Below are 22,951 nucleotides of genomic sequence, written 5' to 3'. Positions count from 1 at the left end.
AGCAGTTCTTGTTTGGCCTACTACAAGCAAAATCACATTGCAATACACCTTATTATCAAATTCCAAGATGGGGAAACCCCTCTCTGCTGTGTTGTGGAAAAGTAAATTTTGCCATGTTCTGTGTCCCTACGTGTCATCCATCATATGTTATGTGTGCATGATTAAATATGCATATGCATTCCCCATGTCCGATTAATGACGCAATTACAGTTGTGTCCACCTCTAGTATGCCAGTTTCCAGTCCTCGTGAATACTACGTATATCAGGCCTATGTAAAGCTACGTTGCCACGTTTCTCAGTGTGCACGTTATTCTATTGTAAAGTCCCCGTTTCTAGGCCTCAAAAGGGCCTGGACACCAGATTCAGCTCCTGTCTCCTGAAGCCTCGCTGAGGAGCGATACAGCCCCCACCTGTATCCTCAACCTTTCACTTACTTCCTGCCTCGCAGTGCCCGGCCCAGCCTGGCTCAGTCTCTGAGTCTGCCAAGAATATGTTATGATTCCAGTTATCAGTTCAGTCCTCCTTCTCTGCATTCCTAAGCTACTGAACTGCATCAATAGTTTCCGTCATTGTCTAGCCTTCACGTCTCCACGTTAGAGAAATACTGCATTTAATGGTCATTTAATATTCTTCATCACGCACTACATGTAGAATAATGCATGGTCCAGTCTTAGAATCAAGTCAGCCTTTCCCCTCCTGACTTCTAGTTCCTATCAACATGTTCCCTAAACATCAGATACTAGATAGGGTTTAGGTACATGTCGCTCCGACCCTCCAGACTTCAGTCTCTGCTCCTAGCACAGAGTTCATAGCCCCCAGCTTCTCCTAGTGATACGTCATTGCTAGTTTGCGCGCACCATCAGGTTAGAGGTCCCGGCTCCTTAGGTAGCCCCCTCCATGGTTTCCGCCCCATTCATGACATATTCTGTTACGTTTGCATCACATGTCTATGTATACGCCCTGTTACACCTCTTTTTACCCTTATCTTTCGCGACTGCTACGCGTCACGCCTTCTGTTCCACCCACTGCTACGCCTACTGCAATGTAATGCTATGTGTTTGCGTTATGTATATATGCTCATGTATTGTTATTAAAAGTCAGCGCGCTCATCCCAGATCCAGCCCCAGCAGCTGCTGGGCCCTGTCATCCTATTCCTATGCAGGTTGTCCTGTTCCTGTCCTTATGCTGTATTAAACCTGCAAAACTCCTACTACCTCGAATCTTGACTCTTATTTATTGAGCTATCTGTTATGATATATGTCTAGTCAAAAATAGGGTATTATTTATTTATTTACCACATAATGGCGCCCGAATAGGGACTTGCCCTTTCCCCACGCGTCGGTGAAGCCACGCCGACCCCCTGACCCTCTGCAGTCGTGACGGAACTCTTCTGTGCACCGGCAGATATTTCTGCTTCAAGTATCCCTCAGGCCCACGGAGGAGACGGAGGAGGCGGTCCAGCATCCAAACGAGACGGTGGAGGAACGCGGCGAGTCCCGACCAGAGCCCAAGCCAAGAGTCCAAGGTCCGAGGTATCCGGAGGCCCACCCGTAACTGAAGTCCGAAGTTCGTTGTCCGTCGTCGTAGCAGTCCAGTCCAGTCCGAGGCTTTCCGTTCTTGCTGCCCGGTGAGTACCATTACTGGGGTAGTATCTAGACAGGGTCAATCGAAATTGACTCTGGTCCGTGGGTTGGTGGTACACAGACTCACAAACGAAGTGTTCACCTAGGTGGATACGGGTCTTGATGCGTCCCTTTATGGGACCGGTATGTTCCGTACTGTTTCAGCAGTGCATCCAGTAACTCTAGTCTGTTCCGTTCTCGAGAAATTCTTGTGTGTCTGTTCTCAGTATTCCAGGTAATATTCTGTCCGAACTGTTATGTTATGATGTTGTTCAATGTATTTCCAATGTCGTGGTATGCCTGAATTGTTTTCCCAATTGTTATTGTTCCTCGTGTATTGTATTGTGTTCCGATTCAAGTTTACAATGTCTCTCTTTTCGAGATTACGTCAGTTAAAAACTAGAAAGGGTTTGTTAGAAGAAGCAGTTCCTGTTCCGCCGAGGGACAGTCCAGGTCACTTTATGTATCAGAAGCATGGCATAAGCGCCATATTGTATCTAGATTTATGGGTAGAGTATACCAAACAGTTAGAAGAAAAGTATAGATGGCCCGTATCGGGTACATGGGATGCCGAGTGCATCATGCGAGTAGAAGAAGCATTATGGAAAAAGAAAGCCAGACAGTCACAGAAAGATGCCATCGAGTTATGGCGCAAAGAAGCTCATAAAAGAACTGAAAAGGAAATCAGAAAGTCAGAATTAAGTAGAGAATCCTTAGAACGAGCACAAGAAAAAGAACTAATCGAGATAGGTGAACAAGTCAAAGTCGAGCAGTCAGACAGACAGAGGCATGCCCTTATTAGGGGTATGTATCCTCTCCTTGCCGAGGGCTTGCCAAAAGCGACCCCAGAGGCATCCAGTAATTTCCCGCCACCATTAGTTCCGACCAAGCTACGTCACAAACAGACCGCAGCTGATATTTTTATTTCGTCCTATTTGGACGACACAGTCCCAGAATATGTAAATCCTGTTCGCGCTCCACCAGTCCCTGTAAATCAGGCACTTCCCGCTCCTCCAGACACCGGAGTACCTGTTACGGTACCCCCGGTCCAGCCCGCCATACAAGTCCAGCCTACATTTCCATTTCCCACTCTGCCAGGACGAAGAGCCTCAGTAGACCTAGACTCCAGTTTAGGGGCCGCAGGGGGAGGTACTCCTCAAACCCCGCCGCCACACAAGCGTTTAACGTTAGCCGAATTACATGCACAAGCGTCACAGCGTACGCCCAGACATCAGACTGTAGCAGAAATAAGAAAATCCCTTGCCGAATGCGGCTATGATCCAGTCCCAGGCGAGGATAATATGGTTTTATATTCATTCCGCGTAAGAAAGGTGGCCGAGTATCTAGTCACCTTACCGAATATGAAAGAAGATCTAGACAGAATATATCGTTTCATCCGTACAGGGGATGATCCAGAAAGTATTAGCGAGGCCATGTCTCAAAGGAAAGCCGAGATCCAGCTCATGATATTAAAGTTTCTGATCAATTGTCTAATAAGAGAACAAGATTACCCGTCTAAAGATCCAGCCGAAATGAAAATCCTGACAAGGTGGAGTGATAATATAGCCGAGGGTAAGCACAAGACCGTCGGTGCTATGGAGAGTATGTACAAGAAAATCCGTAGAGAAATAATAAAGATACACGAAAAACGTAAAGCAGCACAAGTAAGCGAGAAAGAAAGTAACTCTGATACTGAAGAGGTAGAGGACGAGAATCCCGCCAGAATAGCGTATGTAGGAAAATCTAGATTTCCAGATCGCCATTTACGCCTAGAACACAAGTCTACTTTCCATCATCCAGCACCAGAACAAGGTTCACTAGAACAAGTATTCCAAGCTACTGATCACATTCTGAAATCACGAATCGGTTACAGTGAGTTAAGTACCATGCATGAACAAGAACTAGCCCGATCAGCAGTCCGATGGATTACTGATTCTACCACTTTTCCAGACGAAATAGTGGCACAAATGTTTCTGAAACTGCCCCCAGCCGAGCAACGAATGGTGGGTATGTATATGATCCAGCACCTCATTACTTTGTATGAGGGTCAACACTCTGATCCAGGTCCGTTACACGATGTCCTGAACGAGTTACTCCAGTATAGATGGAAAGGTTTAGGTACCGACTTAATTAGTGTCATTCTAGAACAGCGTCACAAATATAGAACGTTTCTGAACCCGCATTTTGTTCATGTCTCACCCCCAGAAAATAAACCATTTTACATGGAGAGACAGAATCCGTTACGAGAAGTCCACCCAGTTAAAGGAACGGGTGGCGAAATGCAGCGAGTGTTTGTTTACACTCCAATAACAAAGATGGAACTCCTCGAGATGAAGAAATTAATTCCCTGTCATGACAAAGATCCAGCAGGGTTCCATAGAGAATTAAAAGACATGCTCCGTATGGGAGAATACACATACCCAGATATAATTAAAATGTTAAAGGTTCTGTTGCCCGCAGGGGTGTATGAAAAGCTCAAGGAAAAAGAATGGGAGGTGGGAGAGAAAAAGATCGATTGGGCAGTTCTAGAAGCTGAAGATAAGGCACGAGTACCAGGTACCGGTCTTGGAGATAAATGTAAAGAATTACCAGAATTATTAATACAAGTTCTACCCAGATTATTGACAACGAGAAAAGAAGACTGGGATGCAATCTCAGCCTGTAAACAGAAGCAAGATGAGGATATCAGTGATTTTTATTCTAGATTTGAAAAGTGTTTTAGTATCAACAGTGGCCTCAAGACAAGTAGTGAGTCATACCCTCACCTTTTTGTTACCAAATTAGTCGAGAATTCAAGTCCACAAATTAAAAATCGAGTTCTGAAAGTCGAAAGTACCTGGCAAGCTAATACCCCGTCCCAGATGTTGCAAATGCTTCAGTATCATCAGAATAGAATCAGAGAAGAGCAAGAACACGAAAGAAAACGTATGAAAGACACGAAAATGAAAGTACTAGTTGCACAATCTGTTCCTCAAGACAGTCAGAAGAGGGGTCCGAATCAAGCCAGTCGTCCTGCAGCTCCCGTTAAAGAGAATTGCAATTATTGTAAACAGCCAGGTCATTTTATAAATGAGTGTACAGTTCTGAAACACAACATAGCTACTGGTAAGACTAAAGAAAGACCACGTCCGCCTAGACAAGAACAAGTTTCCCAGATTCCTCAGTCACAGAATGCACCACAGACAGTTACAGCACCGCAGCCTATTGCTGCAACACAGCATGTTACATCGCAGATGTACCAGTATGCACAGTCTGAGTATCCAGAGTACCAGCAGTATTCATGAAACAGCCTAGAGAGGGAGGTAGGCTTGCCTCTCATCGAGATACCTGTAGATCAAGAAGGTCCCTATGTTCACAGTCAAGTATTAGGGAAAGACAGAAAGTTTTTGATTGATACAGGGGCAAGTAGGACCACAATTAGTCATGCCGAAGTTCCAGGGGCTCCGCTCTCAGGCTCAAGAAATGTTTCCCTTGGATTTTCAGGAAAACCTATCGTAAATGAGATTTCAAAGCCAGTTACTCTAGAAGTAGGTCCATTGTCCCGCACTACTGATCTGTTACTTACTAAGTCATGTCCAGAAAACCTATTAGGCATTAAGACACTGAAAGAGTTAGGTGCAGTTATATGCTGTTCCCCAGAGGGAATACGATTGTTCCTACGTGACTTTAAGGGTCACTATGTATTATGAGATTTTGATTCAAGACTGTCTAATGTTCCACAGCATCTATGGGCGCAAGGTCCAACTGATGTAGGTTACATGCAAATCACACCCTATCGTGTGACTCTCAAGCCAGGTGTAGTGTTACCACGAATCAGACAGTACAGATTGCCACCTGAGGCTGTAGCAGCCTTATCCAAAATTATTGACGAGCTCATGGCTCAAGGAGTGGTTGTAGAAACTGACTCCAATGTATGTAATTCTCCGATCATTCCAGTCATGAAACGTACTGATCCAAATGCACCCCCAGTATATCGATTAGTGATTGACCTACGAGAGCTTAATAAATGTATTATTCCGCAGTACCCAGTTGTCCCAGACATCTCTTCCCTATTAACGGCCATTGATTCCGAAGCCACGTTCTTCACTGTCATAGACCTCAAGAACGCATTTTTCAGTGTTCCTATTCATCCAGACAGCCAGTTCCTTTTCGGATTTTGTTTAAATGGAAGGAGCTATATGTTCACACGAGCTCCTCAAGGTTTCACAGAAAGTCCTAGTATTTACAGTAGAGCACACGTTTAGTGATCTGCCTCCTCATGAACTCTCTTACCGCCTCGCCATGCGAAATAACTCATTTATCCGCATGTTACATTACTCACACCAGACCAGCAATGCCACTAATTGTTGGGTGTGTGGTCGACTCCCCCCTTTCCAGACACCGAAGGGAGTTCTGCCACTTTTTCCTTATCCATTTTCACATAATGGTTCGTGTGGAGCATGGTCCACGTTAACGTCATCCTCAACAGATATGTCTTTTCTTAACAGTACATGTTTTCAAGACAAGCAAGGTCTCCCCCACAGAACAGGTTTAGATCTAGAAAATGAAGTGTATAATTTAGGTAATTATTCGTCGAATTTCATGGTCTTGAATGTTCAGTCTGATACTACTCCAGACTTACCTGCTATTTCAGTACTACCAGTCAAAGGCGAATTATGTGTCCGAAATAATGGTTCCGTACATGTAGGACATAGTGATTGTACTACTATTGTCAAGTATAGTGACAGTGGGAAATCTATTTTCAAAGCTTCACGTCATTCTTATTTTATTTGTGGTCAAACCGCATATGTTCGTTTGCCCCTCGATTGGGAGGGAACCTGTTACATTGCCTTCCTACTGCCACCAGTTTTCCTAGCCCCATCTGATTATCACAGGAATACACATCTAGTACACGTTAGACATAGAAGGGAGTCCCCAATTGTCGATTATACTGAAACTGCTCTAGAACAGTATACAGATTTCAACAGAGGTTTCTTTTTCTTTATAGGACCTATCCAGAATAGTAAACTGATCCGTAGGTTAACCAGAACCCTCGAAGCTGTAATAAATGAGACTGCCTCTGCTCTAGGTAACTTAACCGAAGAGCAATCTGCTATGAGATTTGTCGTTTTACAGAATCGTCTCGTCCTTGACGTCATACTGGCCGATAGGGGCGGGGCCTGTAGAGTCATCGGATCTAGTTGCTGCATTTTCATTCCAAATAACGCGCCGTCTGTTTATTCAGCTATAACCAGACTCCATAAAATTGCCCATCTGATACACCAAGACCCAGGCACCTGGACATGGTCCGGTTGGTTCTGGAATATAATTTCCGCATGGGGATGGAAAATATTGTCCTTTCTAGGTATTGCAGCAGCGATCATATTCAGCTGCTGCCTCTGTATACAATGTGGCCCTGCGATTTGCGGCATTTGTGCTACCTCTTGTATTCCTAGTCCCAAGCCCCGTTCTAAATCCCGTTCCAGGATAATTCGAGACGAGCAAATGATACTGTATGAAATGATAGACGGTATCATGAATATTGATGTTTCCTGATGGAAACGTAGTGACAAGGAGGGAATGTGGAAAAGTAAATTTTGCCATGTTCTGTGTCCCTACGTGTCATCCATCATATGTTATGTGTGCATGATTAAATATGCATATGCATTCCCCATGTCCGATTAATGACGCAATTACAGTTGTGTCCACCTCTAGTATGCCAGTTTCCAGTCCTCGTGAATACTACGTATATCAGGCCTATGTAAAGCTACGTTGCCACGTTTCTCAGTGTGCACGTTATTCTATTGTAAAGTCCCCGTTTCTAGGCCTCAAAAGGGCCTGGACACCAGATTCAGCTCCTGTCTCCTGAAGCCTCGCTGAGGAGCGATACAGCCCCCACCTGTATCCTCGACCTTTCACTTACTTCCTGCCTCGCAGTGCCCGGCCCAGCCTGGCTCAGTCTCTGAGTCTGCCAAGAATATGTTATGATTCAAGTTATCAGTTCAGTCCTCCTTCTCTGCATTCCTAAGCTACTGAACTGCATCAATAGTTTCCGTCATTGTCTAGCCTTCACGTCTCCACGTTAGAGAAATACTGCATTTAATGGTCATTTAATATTCTTCATCACGCACTACATGTAGAATAATGCATGGTCCAGTCTTAGAATCAAGTCAGCCTTTCCCCTCCTGACTTCTAGTTCCTATCAACATGTTCCCTAAACATCAGATACTAGATAGGGTTTAGGTACATGTCGCTCCGACCCTCCAGACTTCAGTCTCTGCTCCTAGCACAGAGTTCATAGCCCCCAGCTTCTCCTAGTGATACGTCATTGCTAGTTTGCGCGCACCATCAGGTTAGAGGTCCCGGCTCCTTAGGTAGCCCCCTCCATGGTTTCCGCCCCATTCATGACATATTCTGTTACGTTTGCATCACATGTCTATGTATACGCCCTGTTACACCTCTTTTTACCCTTATCTTTCGCGACTGCTACGCGTCACGCCTTCTGTTCCACCCACTGCTACGCCTACTGCAATGTAATGCTATGTGTTTGCGTTATGTATATATGCTCATGTATTGTTATTAAAAGTCAGCGCGCTCATCCCAGATCCAGCCCCAGCAGCTGCTGGGCCCTGTCATCCTATTCCTATGCAGGTTGTCCTGTTCCTGTCCTTATGCTGTATTAAACCTGCAAAACTCCTACTACCTCGAATCTTGACTCTTATTTATTGAGCTATCTGTTATGATATATGTCTAGTCAAAAATAGGGTATTATTTATTTATTTACCACAGTGTACCCCCCCAAGAGCATGGCCAAGGTAATGATGAGCAGTCAACATCCTCTGTAGCCACTCAAGTTCTGAGGGTAGATTTACTCCCATTGGGTTTGGTGCCAGCCTGACTGTGTATATGTCATTAAGGTAAAGTTCTTAATTGACAGCTGCTAGAGAGCTATTGTAAAGTTTCTTTCAGGAGCTTCATGCAGGGAAAATATAACTTTCTAAAAGTACATTTTACTAAATATTTGTTAAACATACAACTTTACCATTAAATTGGGCTTGTAATAAATATTAAAGAGTGTGGAATAATTGTTCTAGCTGGTTGCAAACCAAGATATGGAATCAATATTTTAATCTGTACTCTAGTTTTCCTGGTGGGACAGACAGAGCCTTCCACAGTGAAAAATATATTTTCACGGTTTTTCACTGCAGGGACATGAAATTTCGACATGTCCCATTTTTAAATACTACGTACCCTACCTTATGGGCTTCAAGCCCTCCATAGCATTTACCTTAGTATTTAAAACAAAGTTCAAATGTGTTATTTTGAAAGGTCAGGCTGCAGGTGTAAACTGCAGCAGTCAGTCAGGTCACACGTATGGGCCTGAAACCATGTTTTCCTTGTCACACTCATGGATGGCATGATAAGTACTGCCGTCTACAGGTGACATTTAACTTTTATTGTCATATTTGTATTTTCAGCACCATATTCAACGGCCTTAGAAGAAAGTCAAATCAGCCAATTAGGAGTTAGCCACTATAAACAAGTTTTTGGGATCAGAGAAAATGCACTGGGGCCTGGACTGCAGTGTCCCAGAGTAGAGTAAAACACAACAGCAGCAATGCAAAGAAATGGGGTGAACAAACAGAAAGGATCACTTTCTCAAAAATGGTATGGTAAAAAATGTAAAGCTGTCTTGAAGGCCTGACCTAAAAAGTAGAAGACCAAACTCAAGCACCCAGTCATCTAGCCTGTGAAGTTGGTTTGTAAGAAACAGGGGTCTAACCCATTTAAGGCCCTGGATTTCTAGTTTTTGACTATCTGCATTTTTTTCTTCGGCTGAGAGTCGGTCTTACTGGGTCTGACTCATTCTAGACACAATTAAAATAGATTGAGCGTGCTAACCACTAGTATAGTTAGCCTGTTGCAGAGCAACCCCTTCGTGAATTCATGCTGACCTAGGCAAGCCTAATAGTTTATTGAAAAGTGGGTGTACTTCACTTTTTTGGATATACTGGGTGGAATCTCCACCAAACCATTGTTTTACCTTAGTTATGGCTATAGACTAGGTTAATGCACCAATATTATGATAAATTGGGATCCCATATGTAGAACTAGTGTTAATTTCCATTTACCTGCAATTCCCCTTGCACATTATCAATTTTTTTCTGAAAGAGCTCCTAATTAGAGTCTTGCCTTTAAATCACCACACTGTGCCAAATTAACTACTCTGCGAGGGCATTTTTTAGTCATAAGGCATGCTTCTGAGAGAATAACACCAAACATGACCCTGCTAAGCAAATTCCCTAATGGTATTTGTGTCCAAAAGAAAGGATACTGTGAGAAATGGGTACCCCCAATTTATTCCTGATGGATTTTTCAGTTTTTCGACTACTTTGTTTATGGACCTCTGCAATATATGAGTCTCACCCCCTGAGTCAATCTCCCTGTAAGCTCTGTTATAAAGGATTGGGAGTGCTAACATTCAGTGTACATCTTTTTAGATAATGCCTCCTGCTATGTAGCTCTGATAATAGGCTCAGGGGTTGGTTGCATATTGTCATGTGCATGTACAATTGTGCACATGTGTGTGGGCTCAGTGTCTGAGACTGAGACTGCCATCAAACTTATCACTAACCGAATGAGAAGCACCCTCCGGACCCCTGAAACACATCAAAAACTTCTTTATTTTAAAGACTCTCCCCTACATAGCCCTATGAAATGAAATGGGTACTTATAAAGCACACAGCTACTCCACAGAGTGTCCTGGCGCTAATGACGGGAAACAACCTTTACAACGCAACTTTTACAACGCACTACCATTACAACGAAACTTTTACAACGCAACATCCATTACAACGCATGCCATTACAGCGCATACCATTACAACGCATAACATTACCATCCAACACTTACCCTACTGTTGCACCCCCTGGAGTTAGAATAGTAATTTTTACCCCTACACTATCCAACACTTACCCTACTGTTGCACCCCCTGGAGTTAGAATAGTAATTTTTACCCCAACACTATCCAACACTTACCCTACTGTTGCACCCCCTGGAGTTAGAATAGTAATTTTTACCCCTACACTATCCAATACTTACCAAACATGCAATGTAATGTTATGCGTTGTAATGGTATGCGTTGTAAAGGTATTATGCATTGTAATGGAATGCGTTGTAAATGTAGTTTTTAAAATTTCATTGTAATGGCATGCGTTGTAATGAAATGCGTTGTAATGGATGTTGCGTTGTAGAAAAATGCGTTGTAAAGGTATGCGTTGTAAAAGTGTGCATTGTAATGTCATACATCCGCTAATGAACACCGACAAACAGGCGCTCGAGCCCAGACCCAAGCCGCCTCAGAGGAGTTATTGTTGAAACAGCCAAGTTTTTAGCTGTCTCCTAAAGCTGAGCAGGTGCTGGAACTGCCTGCGAAAAAGAGGCAGACCTTTCCATCGGCAGGCAGCCAGTACTCGGAAGGAGCGACCGCCTACCCGTGAACTTGTAAATTTATGGATGAAAATCAAGAACTGCCCAGAGGATCTCAAGACGCGTTGCGGGTCCTAATGCTGGACCTGTCTCCTAAGATATACAGCACCTGTGTGGCACCATTCATCATTCAGTCCTCACCCAATATTGATGGTTCCACCGGGTAGGCTCAACCCCACCTTTAGATGAGCTCTTTGATGTTGTGGATAATCCCAATGTTTCGGACAGGAAATAACATATCTATAGGGTTAAGAAAGCCTTTTTAAGTATCCCAAGTACTGTTGCGTCATTTTATTCATGGTAACTTTTTGGCAATTTAAAAACATTCAAAGGCTGTGTGTGGAAAACAATGATTCCTACATCTCTGATTAGTCATCATGTTTCACCTGGTTTTAGACATGTCAATCTGGGTAGCTGACTTGCAGACATTCCAATCTGACCAGCTCCCTTGCAGAGTTTTCCACAAGTCCAGAAGTGTACTCAAGAGTTGGTGTCTGAAGTCCAATGTTTATACTTGGTGCTTTCTTTGGAGTGGAAAAAGCTTCTAGAGGACTCCCTTTGAAGTGCTCAGGTTTCTTCCATCACCTGGTAGCAGACTAACTAGAGGAGGAATGCAATTCTACTGTGAAGGCAGGACACATCCTATTCAGGTGTAAGTGGTGCTGTGCCTAGCTCCGCCGTCCCATCCTGCCAGTGATGGCCCATCCAGGGACACCTACGCTCTCTATTGTGAGTGGTTGTCTAGGAGGAATACACAAAGGCCAACTGCCAACTATAGGCTCCAAATACTACAGAGATAAGGCAGAAAAATACCAACTTTCTAAAAGAGGCATTTTCAAAATTGTAATTCAAAATCCATCTTTACCATAAAAGCTGATTTTTCGTTAGAGTTCCAAAGACACTAAACATGAACAGTTCATCTGCTCCAATTTGGAAAATATCAACTAATCAATCAATCAGGGGATTTATATAGCATGACTAATCATTCAAGAAGGTATCCAGGCTATTTAGGGTCATGATGATTCAGGTGACCCGATCAAACAGCCAGTTCTTAAGTGCCCACCCGAATTCGTGTAGAGAGGTGGCAGTCCATAGATACAGAGGACGGTCATTTCAGGTTTTCGCTATGGTTAGGAGAAGGAGCATCCTCTGCTGTTTCTTAAGTGGATGTGAGGGGTGTGGGTGAGAGAGAGAAAGGTGGAGTATAGTTGTATGGTAGGTTGGTGGAAGTTCAGTTGTTGGTTGATGTAGGCTGTGCAGTGCTTTTTAGGTGTGGCTTGAATTGGCATCTCTTCTCTACAGGGAACCAGTTGGGTTTTCTGAGGTGGGTGGGATGTGGGTTTTTCTGTAAAGGTCAAGGATGAGTCTGGCGTCAAAGTTCTGTATGGTCTGGCGTTTCTACAGAAGGTGTGTAGTGATCCCAGTGTAGAGTGCATTGCCGTAGTCTAATCATCTGGTGATCAAGGCCAGAGTGGCACTAGTCTGGTGTTCAGAGGAAGCCTTTTGAAGACTTTCCATAATGTGTGAGGCATGAAAAAGCAGGCAGAGGAGAACGGACTCATCTGGGACTTCATGGTCTGGTTGCTGTCCAGGGTTATGCCGAGGTTTCTGGCATGGCCGTTTAGTTTAGGCGATGGTCCTAGTTCTGAGGGTCACCGGGTGTTATTCCAAGGGATGGTGTGCTTCCCAAACATCAGCACTTATGTTTTGTTTGAGTTGAGCGGCAGGCAGTTGTCCTTCTTCGAGTTGGCAATGCTCTTCATGAACCTGTGGAAGTTTGTTTTTGTGTTGGTCGGTATCTTCTGAGAGTGAGAAGATGAGCTGAGTGTCTTCTGTGTAGGAGATTATGTTTAGTCTACGGGATCTGATGATGTTGGCCAAAGGGGTCATGCAGGTATTGAAAAGGGTGAGTCTGAGGGAGGATCCTTGAGGGACACCACAGATTATATCCTTGGGTTTGGAGGTGAATAGAGATAGGAAGACTTTCTTGTACCAATGGAAACAGTCAGGTTGGGTGTCCTGAGTGCTGCAAAACCCAAGTTAAAGAATGTGTCTTTCACTCTTGTGGCCAGTCGCCGTGAGACAACCCATTGAGAATTGTACCTTGCCATCACTTTGCTAATGGTGCTAGCAAATGTGACAGTGCTGCCGTAATTGTATCAAAGTAAACATATAGATAAGGATCACCAAGCCGGTAACAAACCCCACGTATTTCAGAGCACAAGGTCTTTAAGGGTATGCTTGTTATTGTTTAAGCCGATCTAAGTCTTCTTCAAGGGGTTGACACCGCCAGTATTTTGTGTTCACCGCCAACACTGTAGCTGGGTGTTAGCGTGTGGGCACACCCCTTTTGTAGCAGCCAATTTGCTGGTCAACTATTTTGCTACATCATCTCGTATCTGCACGCATCTAGTCTGGAAGCTAAACCACTGGTTGAATCCGCTATGTTCTTGTACTGCTAGACATCCACATTGGTTAAGGTCATGGTAGTCACCTGATCAGCAATCGGTTTTGCAAGTTGATTAATGAATTTGAGTGCCTAAAAACATTTTCTATTCTCAGCTTTTTCGCCTTGTATACTATCACCCTAATTATTGTGTATATTAAGGGACTATAGGTCATCAAGTAATGAGCATTCATGCCAATGATGATAGACAGTGATGTGTTGTTTCTCCACTCACTAATGTTGTTCAAGGTCACAACTACTACCACTGGTGTGGTATACCTACCCACATGTTGTGTAGGTATATATGTTTGGAGGCTCAAAATGTACCTGTGGAGATCTCCATTCATTATACACATCCCAGATCAGATTTCCGTAGCGTGTTTCCACGTTTCTATTAGTTCTATATATATCCGACACATCACAGTGAGAGCTGGTCATCCCTTTTGGAAGAGAACCCCTCAAGCCACCCCCCGAAGGGTCTGGCCACACTTCAGTGTCACAGTTGTCACTCATATAAAACTGCGCTGGATAATCCCTACAATGTATGTCTCATAGGCAATGAGATGGTGCCAGGGGATATCACATAAACAAAATAGAATCCACTCTGGTAGTGGTGCTGTTCCCTACAGTGGTGGGGAGCACAGCGTGTTGTTAGAATACCCCTCACACACCAACAGGCCCCTTGGTGTCATTCTACCATCATTGGGGTCTTCGCACCCCTCTACGGGATGCGGCGTGCTACGACTGACGGCTGCGTAGGAGCACTTCAGGTGTACTATGTGTCGGTGTGTGGAGAGTGGTTAAGTGTGAGTGGTGAGGTGGTGAAACGTGATAGTTAAAAAAAAAAACCTGGCTCGTAGGGTGTGGAAAAATAAAAATTTTAATTTATTAAGCCCTCGGCTGGTATTGTTAAAAGGGTGCAGTGAGAGGTTGTTTACTGTATATTTAGGTACAGCAACCTCAGAAAGTGCGTTGACATGTTTCGGGGTACAAGGACCCCTTCTTCAGGACGAGGATATGCACTACTACCCTCACCTTACTCACATGTAGTGTTAATGTAAAAGTGTGCTCTACAAAAACATAAAAATGAATACAAAATTAAACTATTAGTGTAATATTCCTAATAGTCTTTCAATGTATCAGTCTGTTGCGCCCAATTGGCGTTAATATGGTCAGACCTGTGGAGAAAAAAAGCAGTATAAATCATATCATTACAATAGGATTTTGCTTATGTCCAGGAAAAATGACCTGGTCAAGACAAAAAAAAGAGTACAGGTATTGTGGGACCAACTGTGGTCCAGGACCCTGTAAAATAAAATGACATAGACACATACAACGTCAAGGACACACACACATGTTCAGGAAAAAAACTCTTTCTCCATTGATGTTAGATTCTGGAGAAAAATGGTTGGTTTTGCCAATGCTTACTTAACAGATTAGGCTAGATGGCCTCATGAGATATCATCATTCAGTCCATTCTAATAACTCCGTATTTTGTAAACCCATCTCTGGTCTTGTTTAAAAAAAATTCTTGATGTCTCTTATATTATGAGGGACATTGGGTTTGTCGCAGACTGACCACATGAGATCATTCACTGAATGGTTCATCTGTAGGAAGTGTGTAATTAGTTTTGTCATGGTTTTCTTACAGTGTTCTTGTGTTCCATGATCCTTATCTTGACCTTAATTGTTGTCATATCCTCATATATATTAGGTTGCAGGGGCAGCAGGCAAGGTATATATCATTCTCAAAGTTAGCATAACGTGGAGTAGGCAAAACTCTGCAAACTCCAACGGCGGAGTGGAATTGATCCTCCACCACTGATCAGAAGGAAAGCAGTAGAAATCATACTCCCTAAGCACTGATAAGATTAGAGGCCAGGAGACCTGAAAACAAACCCTCCTAGTGGATGACCATGAGCTGGTGTGCTTGAGTGAGTCAAGAACAGGTGGGACAGAGGGCATGGGGTGTCAAAAGAGGATGGCAATGTTTGTGGATCCAATGGGATGTCACATCAGAGCATCTGCACGCTACATCTGCACATCTGGGTGCACCAGCAGACAGTGCACTCCGCTTACCTTAGGATTCACAAAGTGCATGATGTAGAATGCAAGATGGGTGAATGAGCGAAGTGGGATATAGGTGCGCGACAAATTAAGCAGTTGTCACAGCGAGTGACAGTACTTTTAATGTTATAAGTATAGCGCGGGTGCCGCGATTACACTCCACTAGAGTACATATGTTTTCAATCTGTCTCCCTAGTGTGCTTCTAACCCCCGCTCCATGTTGCTCTCTCTTTCGAGCCTGTGTACTTCTCACTTCCTGCTGCATGTTCCCCTCTCGCCTGTTGCTTCTCCTCACCCCTTCCATTATTTCCATCCACCCTTGACCTCATTCTCTCTCACTGGTTGCTTCTCCCCCCATTGCCAGCAATCTGTGTTGCTTGTCAGTGGCGTAACAAACCTTGAGGGGGCCCCCCTGCAGTGTACGTGAAGGGCCCCCCTCCGGAGTCAATCTAGAACTCCCCAGCAGAAGTGCGGTGCTGACGGGTCCCCATGGAGGGTGAGGGCCCCCCCACACCGCGGGGGCTGTGTTACGCCCCTGACCTCCCCACCGACGCGTCAAAGAAAAAGATACAAAAATGCTTGCATCATTTGTATGTGTGCACATGCGTTGGTTGGTTTCCTACAGAAGGACACGACTGCAGCATTTTATGGTCTTTTTAAAATGTATTTCCTTTAGCCATGATGATCAGCATCAGGATGCTACGCAGCATGGCTAAACAAGCACTTGCAATGAAATAGGTCTCGCATTACTGAAAGTTTGCAAATAATTATGCAACACCAATAACTCAAACTTTTAGTAATGCAAGACCTATTACATTGCAAATGCTTGTTACAATTTGGAAGCATACAGATATTCAGTTACCACCCAAATATGACTGAGCAAGCGCCAAGGTCTACAACTGGGACAGACAAAATACTTTGACTTTCCTAAAAGAAAGTTTTGTCACAAAATATTATGGAAATAGAGTCCTGCAGAACACGTGTTGGTGAAGATTCTTTACAACATACAAGTGGAAAACATTATGTTTAAAAAAAGAATAGCAGTATAATATCAAACGTTGTCCAAAGATTGTTTTGTTTTTACAAGCAAATATGTGGCTATAATTCTCTATAGTGCACAAGTGGAAACCATAGTATGTTTTGAAAAGGTCGGGTATTTTAAATTTGTTTTTATTAACTTTATAGAATAAAATTGTTATTGTTAATATATAAAACACACTTTAGTGTTCCAAATGTCTTTGATGGAAAATTTCTCCATGAGATTCTTGTTGAAATTAATATTTATTTTCCAGGTACCTGTGAGTGACATAGTGGTGTACTCACTCTTTATAGTGACCGGTATGGTCCCACCTTCTCTCTCGGCCGGTCTGGCTGTCGGCATCATGTATGCCCAGAAGAGGCTCAAAAAGGAGGGAATTTGCTGTATCAGTCCTAAGAAGATCAGCTTTGCTGGATGGCTTAATCTCATTTGTTTTGACAAGGTATGTGGCTTCTCCATCATTGACTGTTCTCACCTAGTTTACTTCTGTCTGTGCCCGATGAGAAGAAATTCAAGTTCCATGCCTCCATGCTTCACTGGGACTACCACTAACACTAACCTTCAGAACAGTATGTCACAGATTATTTAGCTGTGTGTCCTCATCCTTATTTAGCAGTACAAAAGGGGGTGGTGATGGACAGAGCTTCTGAACCAATCAAACACTCACACCCAGTCACAGATCAGGGTTTGATCCATCACCGTTCTTTAGCCCACTCTGCCACCCCAGTTCAGACATGGCCATATGAAAATCAGTCTGACCCTGTGCCTCATGGGAATAGTCCAGCCCGAACTGCCAAGCCATATCTTCCCTGGACCGGAAACAAGCTTCCTAGGACTGGTTTCTGGCATTTCAGCCTTCATCAGCCAGGCTTGCTTGAATCCAGTGGCAAAGTGAGCAAGGGACTCACGTCTGAGCATACCCTGCCAACTTATGACGAACAAAGCGGTAGAAAAGGGGGTGGTGATGGACAGAGCTTCTGAACCAATCAAACACTCACACCCAGTCACAGATCAGGGTTTGATCCATCACCGTTCTTTAGCCCACTCTGCCACCCCAGTTCAGACATGGCTATATGCAAATCAGTCTGACCCTGTGCCTCATGGGAACAGTCCAGCCCGAACTGCCAAGCCATATCTTCCCTGGACCAGAGACAAGCTTCCTAGGACCAGTTTCTGGCATTTCAGCCTTCATCAGCCAGGCTTGCTTGAATCCAGTAGCAAAGTGAGCAAGGGACTCACGTCTGAGCATACCCTGCCACACTTATGGCGGCCAAAAGCGGTACAAAAGGGCGTGGTGATGGACGGAGCATCTGATTCAATCAACCACTCACACCCAGTCAAAAGATCTGGGTTTGATCCATCACCGTTCTTTAGCCCACTCTGCCACCCCAGTTCAGACATGGCTATATGCAAATCAGTCTGACCCTGTGCCTCATGGGAACAGTCAAGACTGAACTGCCAAGCCATGTCTTCCCTGGACCGGAAACAAGATTCCTAGGACCGGTTTCTGGCATTTCAGCCTTCATCAGCCAGGCTTGCTTGAATCCAGTGTCAAAGCGAGCAACGGACTCACGTCTGAGCATACCCTGCCAACTTATCCTTATTTAGTGCACACCTTTTTGACACGAGGGGACATTTTTGTGCTAAGAAATAGTGCTATGTGTTTTTAAACAACAATGTCTCAACCAGATTCAATGAAAAGGCAGATACACAGGTATGCACATGACATTACAAGGTAGCAAAGAAAGGAGAGACTCCCGGTATTTTTTCAAAGGTGCTCAAGGCATCATGTATTAAAAAAATTCCCAGTTCATACAGGACAGTTATAACAGCACTCTGGGCATGAAATGCGAAGGCAACCCAAGGGGACTTTGTGCACGTAGTGCTCGTGAAACAAAGAGTGATGGCAAGTGACAAGTGGAAACACAGTGAGGGACGCAAAGTGACAAAATGAAAAACATATACTTAGACAGATCTGAATCTGGTCTATGGGTCACATTCCTGTTGTTCTTTACGAAGAAATAGTGCTAGACACAGAATCATTCTTATTTCATAATCTCAAATAATTCTCAGGTAATTCTGTGTGATTATGCAATACAGAGTTATGCGAGTTACTCCCACCGCTAATATTTACTTAGTGGTGTAGGCACACATTCTGTAATCGTTAATGCTAGGAGACCTGGCAGCAAGCTTTTATTTTCACATGCATTTTTTACACCTACTGTTTATAAATAATTTCTCCGGATTATTCACTATCATCTATTCATTTTGAACCATGTACAACTTTGAAGTCCTGCTCAATTTACATTCTCCCATTGACAAATTAATGTATACAATTATTCAGATTTGCAGTTTCATTTGTACAGGAATCTGTAAGCTAATTAATTTTAAATCTGGATTTATGAAGGTCCAGGCAGTTATACATCTGTGTGGGGGCTGGGAGGTGTGGTGATGCACTGGGGCTCATGTTATATTAGCTGTGTGTGTATGTGTGTATGTGTTTTGTGTGAATGTGTATGTAGTTGTTTTGTGCATCTGAGCATTTGGAACTATTTTTATGTTATGTGTTTGTTATGCTGAGTGAGGGGGGATGGGTATAGCTGTTGTGGGTATGGGTGTGCCTATTATGTGCACATGTGTGGGTTTGTGTGGTTCTGAATGTGTTCTTGATGGGTACAGCATGCACACCTATGTATGCGTTTGTGCATTCATGATTCTTCCAGAGCATGTGGTGTGTGAGATGTGGGTATGTGTGTTTCAATGGAGTGTGTTTTGAATGATCTATACTGTGTATGTGCATGGTATAGATTATGTGTATTTATGCATGTGTGTTTAGTATCTGGTGACTGCAGTGTATGCACTATATTTCTGAGGAGTGTGGAGTGTGTATTTTCTTTTGTGTCATAGGATCAGTGGTATGCATAATATGTGTGCATGTGTGTGTGTGATTGGTTTTGTGTACATGCCTCTGCATCACTGCAGTGTGTGTTTTTGTTAGTGTGAGCGCATGTGTGTTGACTTTTGTATTCATGGTGTTTGTGGTTTATATATACATATATGCATGCTTGATGCATGTGGTATTTGTTGTGTATGCAGTGTGTGATGCGTGTATGTAAGTATGTGTTGTAATCTGTGTGTTTTATAATCACAGCTCTGAGTGTGTTTATTGTGTGTGTTCTATGAATACACGTTCTACGTTTCTTTACGTGTGTATGTGTGTTCCATGGTTGTGGATATTTTGGCAGCCTTTGTTCTTTTATCCTTCACATCCTGTGTATTGTGGTCTTGTTTGGATGTTGGTGTATTGATTTGCTTGGTTAAATAATTTTAAAGAGAACCAGAACATTGTGCAACCATGAAATTAATGTAGATGGTATAGAATTGAACAATGATGCCAAGAGGAAAAAATGATAGGTTTCCCTCTGGCTGATAAATGCATTAACAAAGTTAATAATCATATTTTAAAGCTGTTATATTGGGTTTTTGGGATGCAATATGTATATGGTTAAAAGCATCTCTAAAATTATTTTTCAAAGAAACTAAATCCTAGGTGGGAAAAAAATTGACCAGGAAGCTGACTGTGTACCAGTGGTGATTGGGTATACTGTTTGATGCTGAAGGGTATGGCCTCTGATGCCCCCTTATGCTCGCAGCTAGGACTCCATTGGTTGCATGTAGAGTTATGTAACCATGCACACGCGGAGGCTCAGAAGGATTGTGGAATTTCTGTTTCCATCATTTGAAGCCAAGAATCTGGATTATGGCTCACACATACATAATCAGACTCCCAGATCAGTTTAACAGTTTTGCTCTCAAAAAGATGACAAACAGTTTGATCAGTCTGCTGTAATGAGGATCATATTAGTTCCCAGATTGATCATGATTTGATAGAACGCAATTCAGCAAAACAACAGCGTCAAACGGAGAGGGCAGGGATGCGTCATGTTTACCAAGGTATGGCACATACATGCTTTCTCAATGACCTGGCACTCTATGTGCTGCCTAGGGACAACACAGTCACCCTGAAGCCATAGCACAAGGCTGCCAGCATTACAGGCAGAGCTAGTCCTTAGATGCATTTTCCTTTTTCTGAGTGTGCTGCAGAATGCAACACGTTTAAAAAAAGGAAACAACAAGGAGAAATAAAGATATTTCTCCTGGTTGCCTCACATGGCCCATAGGGACATTGTCGTCTTCTCTAAGCTAGCGTGAGCACGCTACAGCTTGCCGGCTGCTTTGCCCACGTTACTACGCAACCTTTTTTTTGCAATAATTTCTATAGTTGTTTTCACATGAGATCTCTTTGTGGTGATTTATTTTATTTTATTTTTTTATATATGGTCCTCAAGTCACCACCAATTGGCTCTAATCGATGCACCCTATGTGAATGCCCAAAATCGGCGATAAATCAATGACATTTACTTGGTTAAATCAAAGTTTACACAACCCTCCCAGTTTGCTGAATTGAGAATGTGTCATCATTGAACAGGAAGGTCTTCAAATCTTTAGCAAGTCCCAAAACCCGAATCTACTTCTATCCGTCTCCTTGAAAAAATGAACAGATCTCTCCTGTCCCTGCCACGGTGGAGCCTTAATCTGAGTCCACAGTTTTCAGATTTCTCTCCTTGCGAGTAATATTAAGTAGAAGATCAAATAGCGGCAATTTACCTGCAAATCATACATGTGTTTCTTCTGGTGGGATATCCCAAACATAATTGAATCAGGGCTTACCTCTATGTTGACACCCACAGAGTGCGAGATAGTCTGACCCACTGCTGACCAAGATTCTTCCAGTTTTGGGCAAGTGGCAAACATACGCACAACATCAGCATCTCCACTACCACACCATTTACACTTTATGTCAATGCTTCCTTTTATCTTTCCAGGTTTTTTGGGATCATTTAGATTATATGCAAGGTAAAAAAAAGTGATTTTTCCTTAAAGCAGCCAGTTTAACTACCAGATAAAGTGTAGCACAAGATACTTGCCATAAATCTGCCAGCTCCGCATCCGGCAAGCATCCATCCTATGTGTTGTATGGTGTTTTCATCTCGGCCCGTTCTGCTGCCTGTAGATATTGATACCAAAGTGCCACCTCTATTGTCCTTGCCGCTGTATCCTGGAGATTCAATTGCATTTGTTCTGAATCTACATCCAAGCCATTTTGGCCCTTGAGCCAGGCATTGACCTGGTAAATTTTAAATCTAGAGATCGCCCCTTTCGTCTTAGTGTGCCGAAAGCTCCATGTTAACTTTTGTCCATCATCCACCAACTGACCCCACTGCCTAACATCTCGTTGGTTCAGCGGTTTTTCCAAGCTATCCCAAGGGAATCCCATATGAGGGACAGCCTGCTGTAATAAGATACGCCCAGGATCGATCTTATCTCGTACCAACTTGTTGCTGCTGTCTGGAGACATTTCAGTCTGACCTTTATAAAAATAAATTGGAGATCCATATTTATAAGATAAACCTTCCCCAGGTAGGCCCATCAACACAGTTTTAAACATAACTCCTTATAGGGACTCATCGGGTCATGGAAGAAGCATTCTATTGTTTTTAAGTTGGAACACCCAACAATAGAGCTGTAGGTCTGGGAGACCCAACCCCCCATTCCCGCTTTCCGTCTCAGCTTTTTCCATAAGAGTCGTATTCCTCTACTAGCCGAGATAAAGGATGTTATCTTCCTTTGCAATTTCAAAAGTGTTTTTTTCAACATGTAACAGTATATTGTCAAAAGGAAAGATACGTTTTGGCATAATGGACATTTTCACCAAGTTAATCCCGCCATAGCTCATAAGAGGAAGGTTTTGCCATCTTTTTAGCAACCCATCTATCTCTTTTCCTACTCTTTCAAGATTTACAACCATTATCTTTGCAAGGTCTTTTGTTATCTTAATCCCCAGGTATCTCAATTCCTCAACATAGTTTGTTCCTCCACCATCTTGATTTCAAATGATTGTCTCTGGTTTTCCTCGTTTGCCGCATATCCTGCCAGTGTGCCTAATTCCCTCACTTCCGCCATGAGATGTAGAAGGGTAGATACTACACGTGAAGAATAAACCATAAGGTCGTCAGCATATAGCGAAGTCTTCCTTGTGTATGCCCTGATTTTAAAAGGTTTAATCTCTTCACTTAACCTCAAACTTGGAGCAAAAGGCGGTCAGATGCTTTTGCTGCATCAAGCGTAATAATCGCGAGGGGGGTATCCTGCATTAGAGCTAGGTCTATAGTACCTATCCAGATGTAATTAAGCTCCTTCATATAGCTACCAGGAAGAAAACCCTTTTGATCTTGATGAATCAAATGT

The 22,951-nt window shown here is 43.2% G+C and overlaps 1 protein-coding gene across 3 annotated transcripts in view; it reads left to right on the top strand.

Moving 5' to 3' along the window:
• LOC144791804 (putative cation-transporting ATPase 13A4) overlaps positions 1 to 22,951 on the top strand; it is a 362,855-nt gene that overhangs the window by 103,721 nt on the left and 236,183 nt on the right. For all 3 annotated transcript variants that reach the window (XM_078666578.1, XM_078666579.1, XM_078666580.1), the window contains exon 13: positions 16,896 to 17,084. In XM_078666578.1, the coding sequence (XP_078522704.1) occupies positions 16,896 to 17,084 (189 nt within the window). The remainder of the gene's footprint in view (positions 1 to 16,895; positions 17,085 to 22,951) is intronic.

The sequence above is a fragment of the Lissotriton helveticus genome, chromosome 11 (genome assembly GCF_964261635.1).
Source record: "Lissotriton helveticus chromosome 11, aLisHel1.1, whole genome shotgun sequence".
NCBI lineage: Eukaryota > Metazoa > Chordata > Amphibia > Caudata > Salamandridae > Lissotriton > Lissotriton helveticus.
The sequence above is the reverse complement of the archived record's forward strand: the minus strand, read 5'-3'. Positions and strand labels throughout refer to the sequence as shown.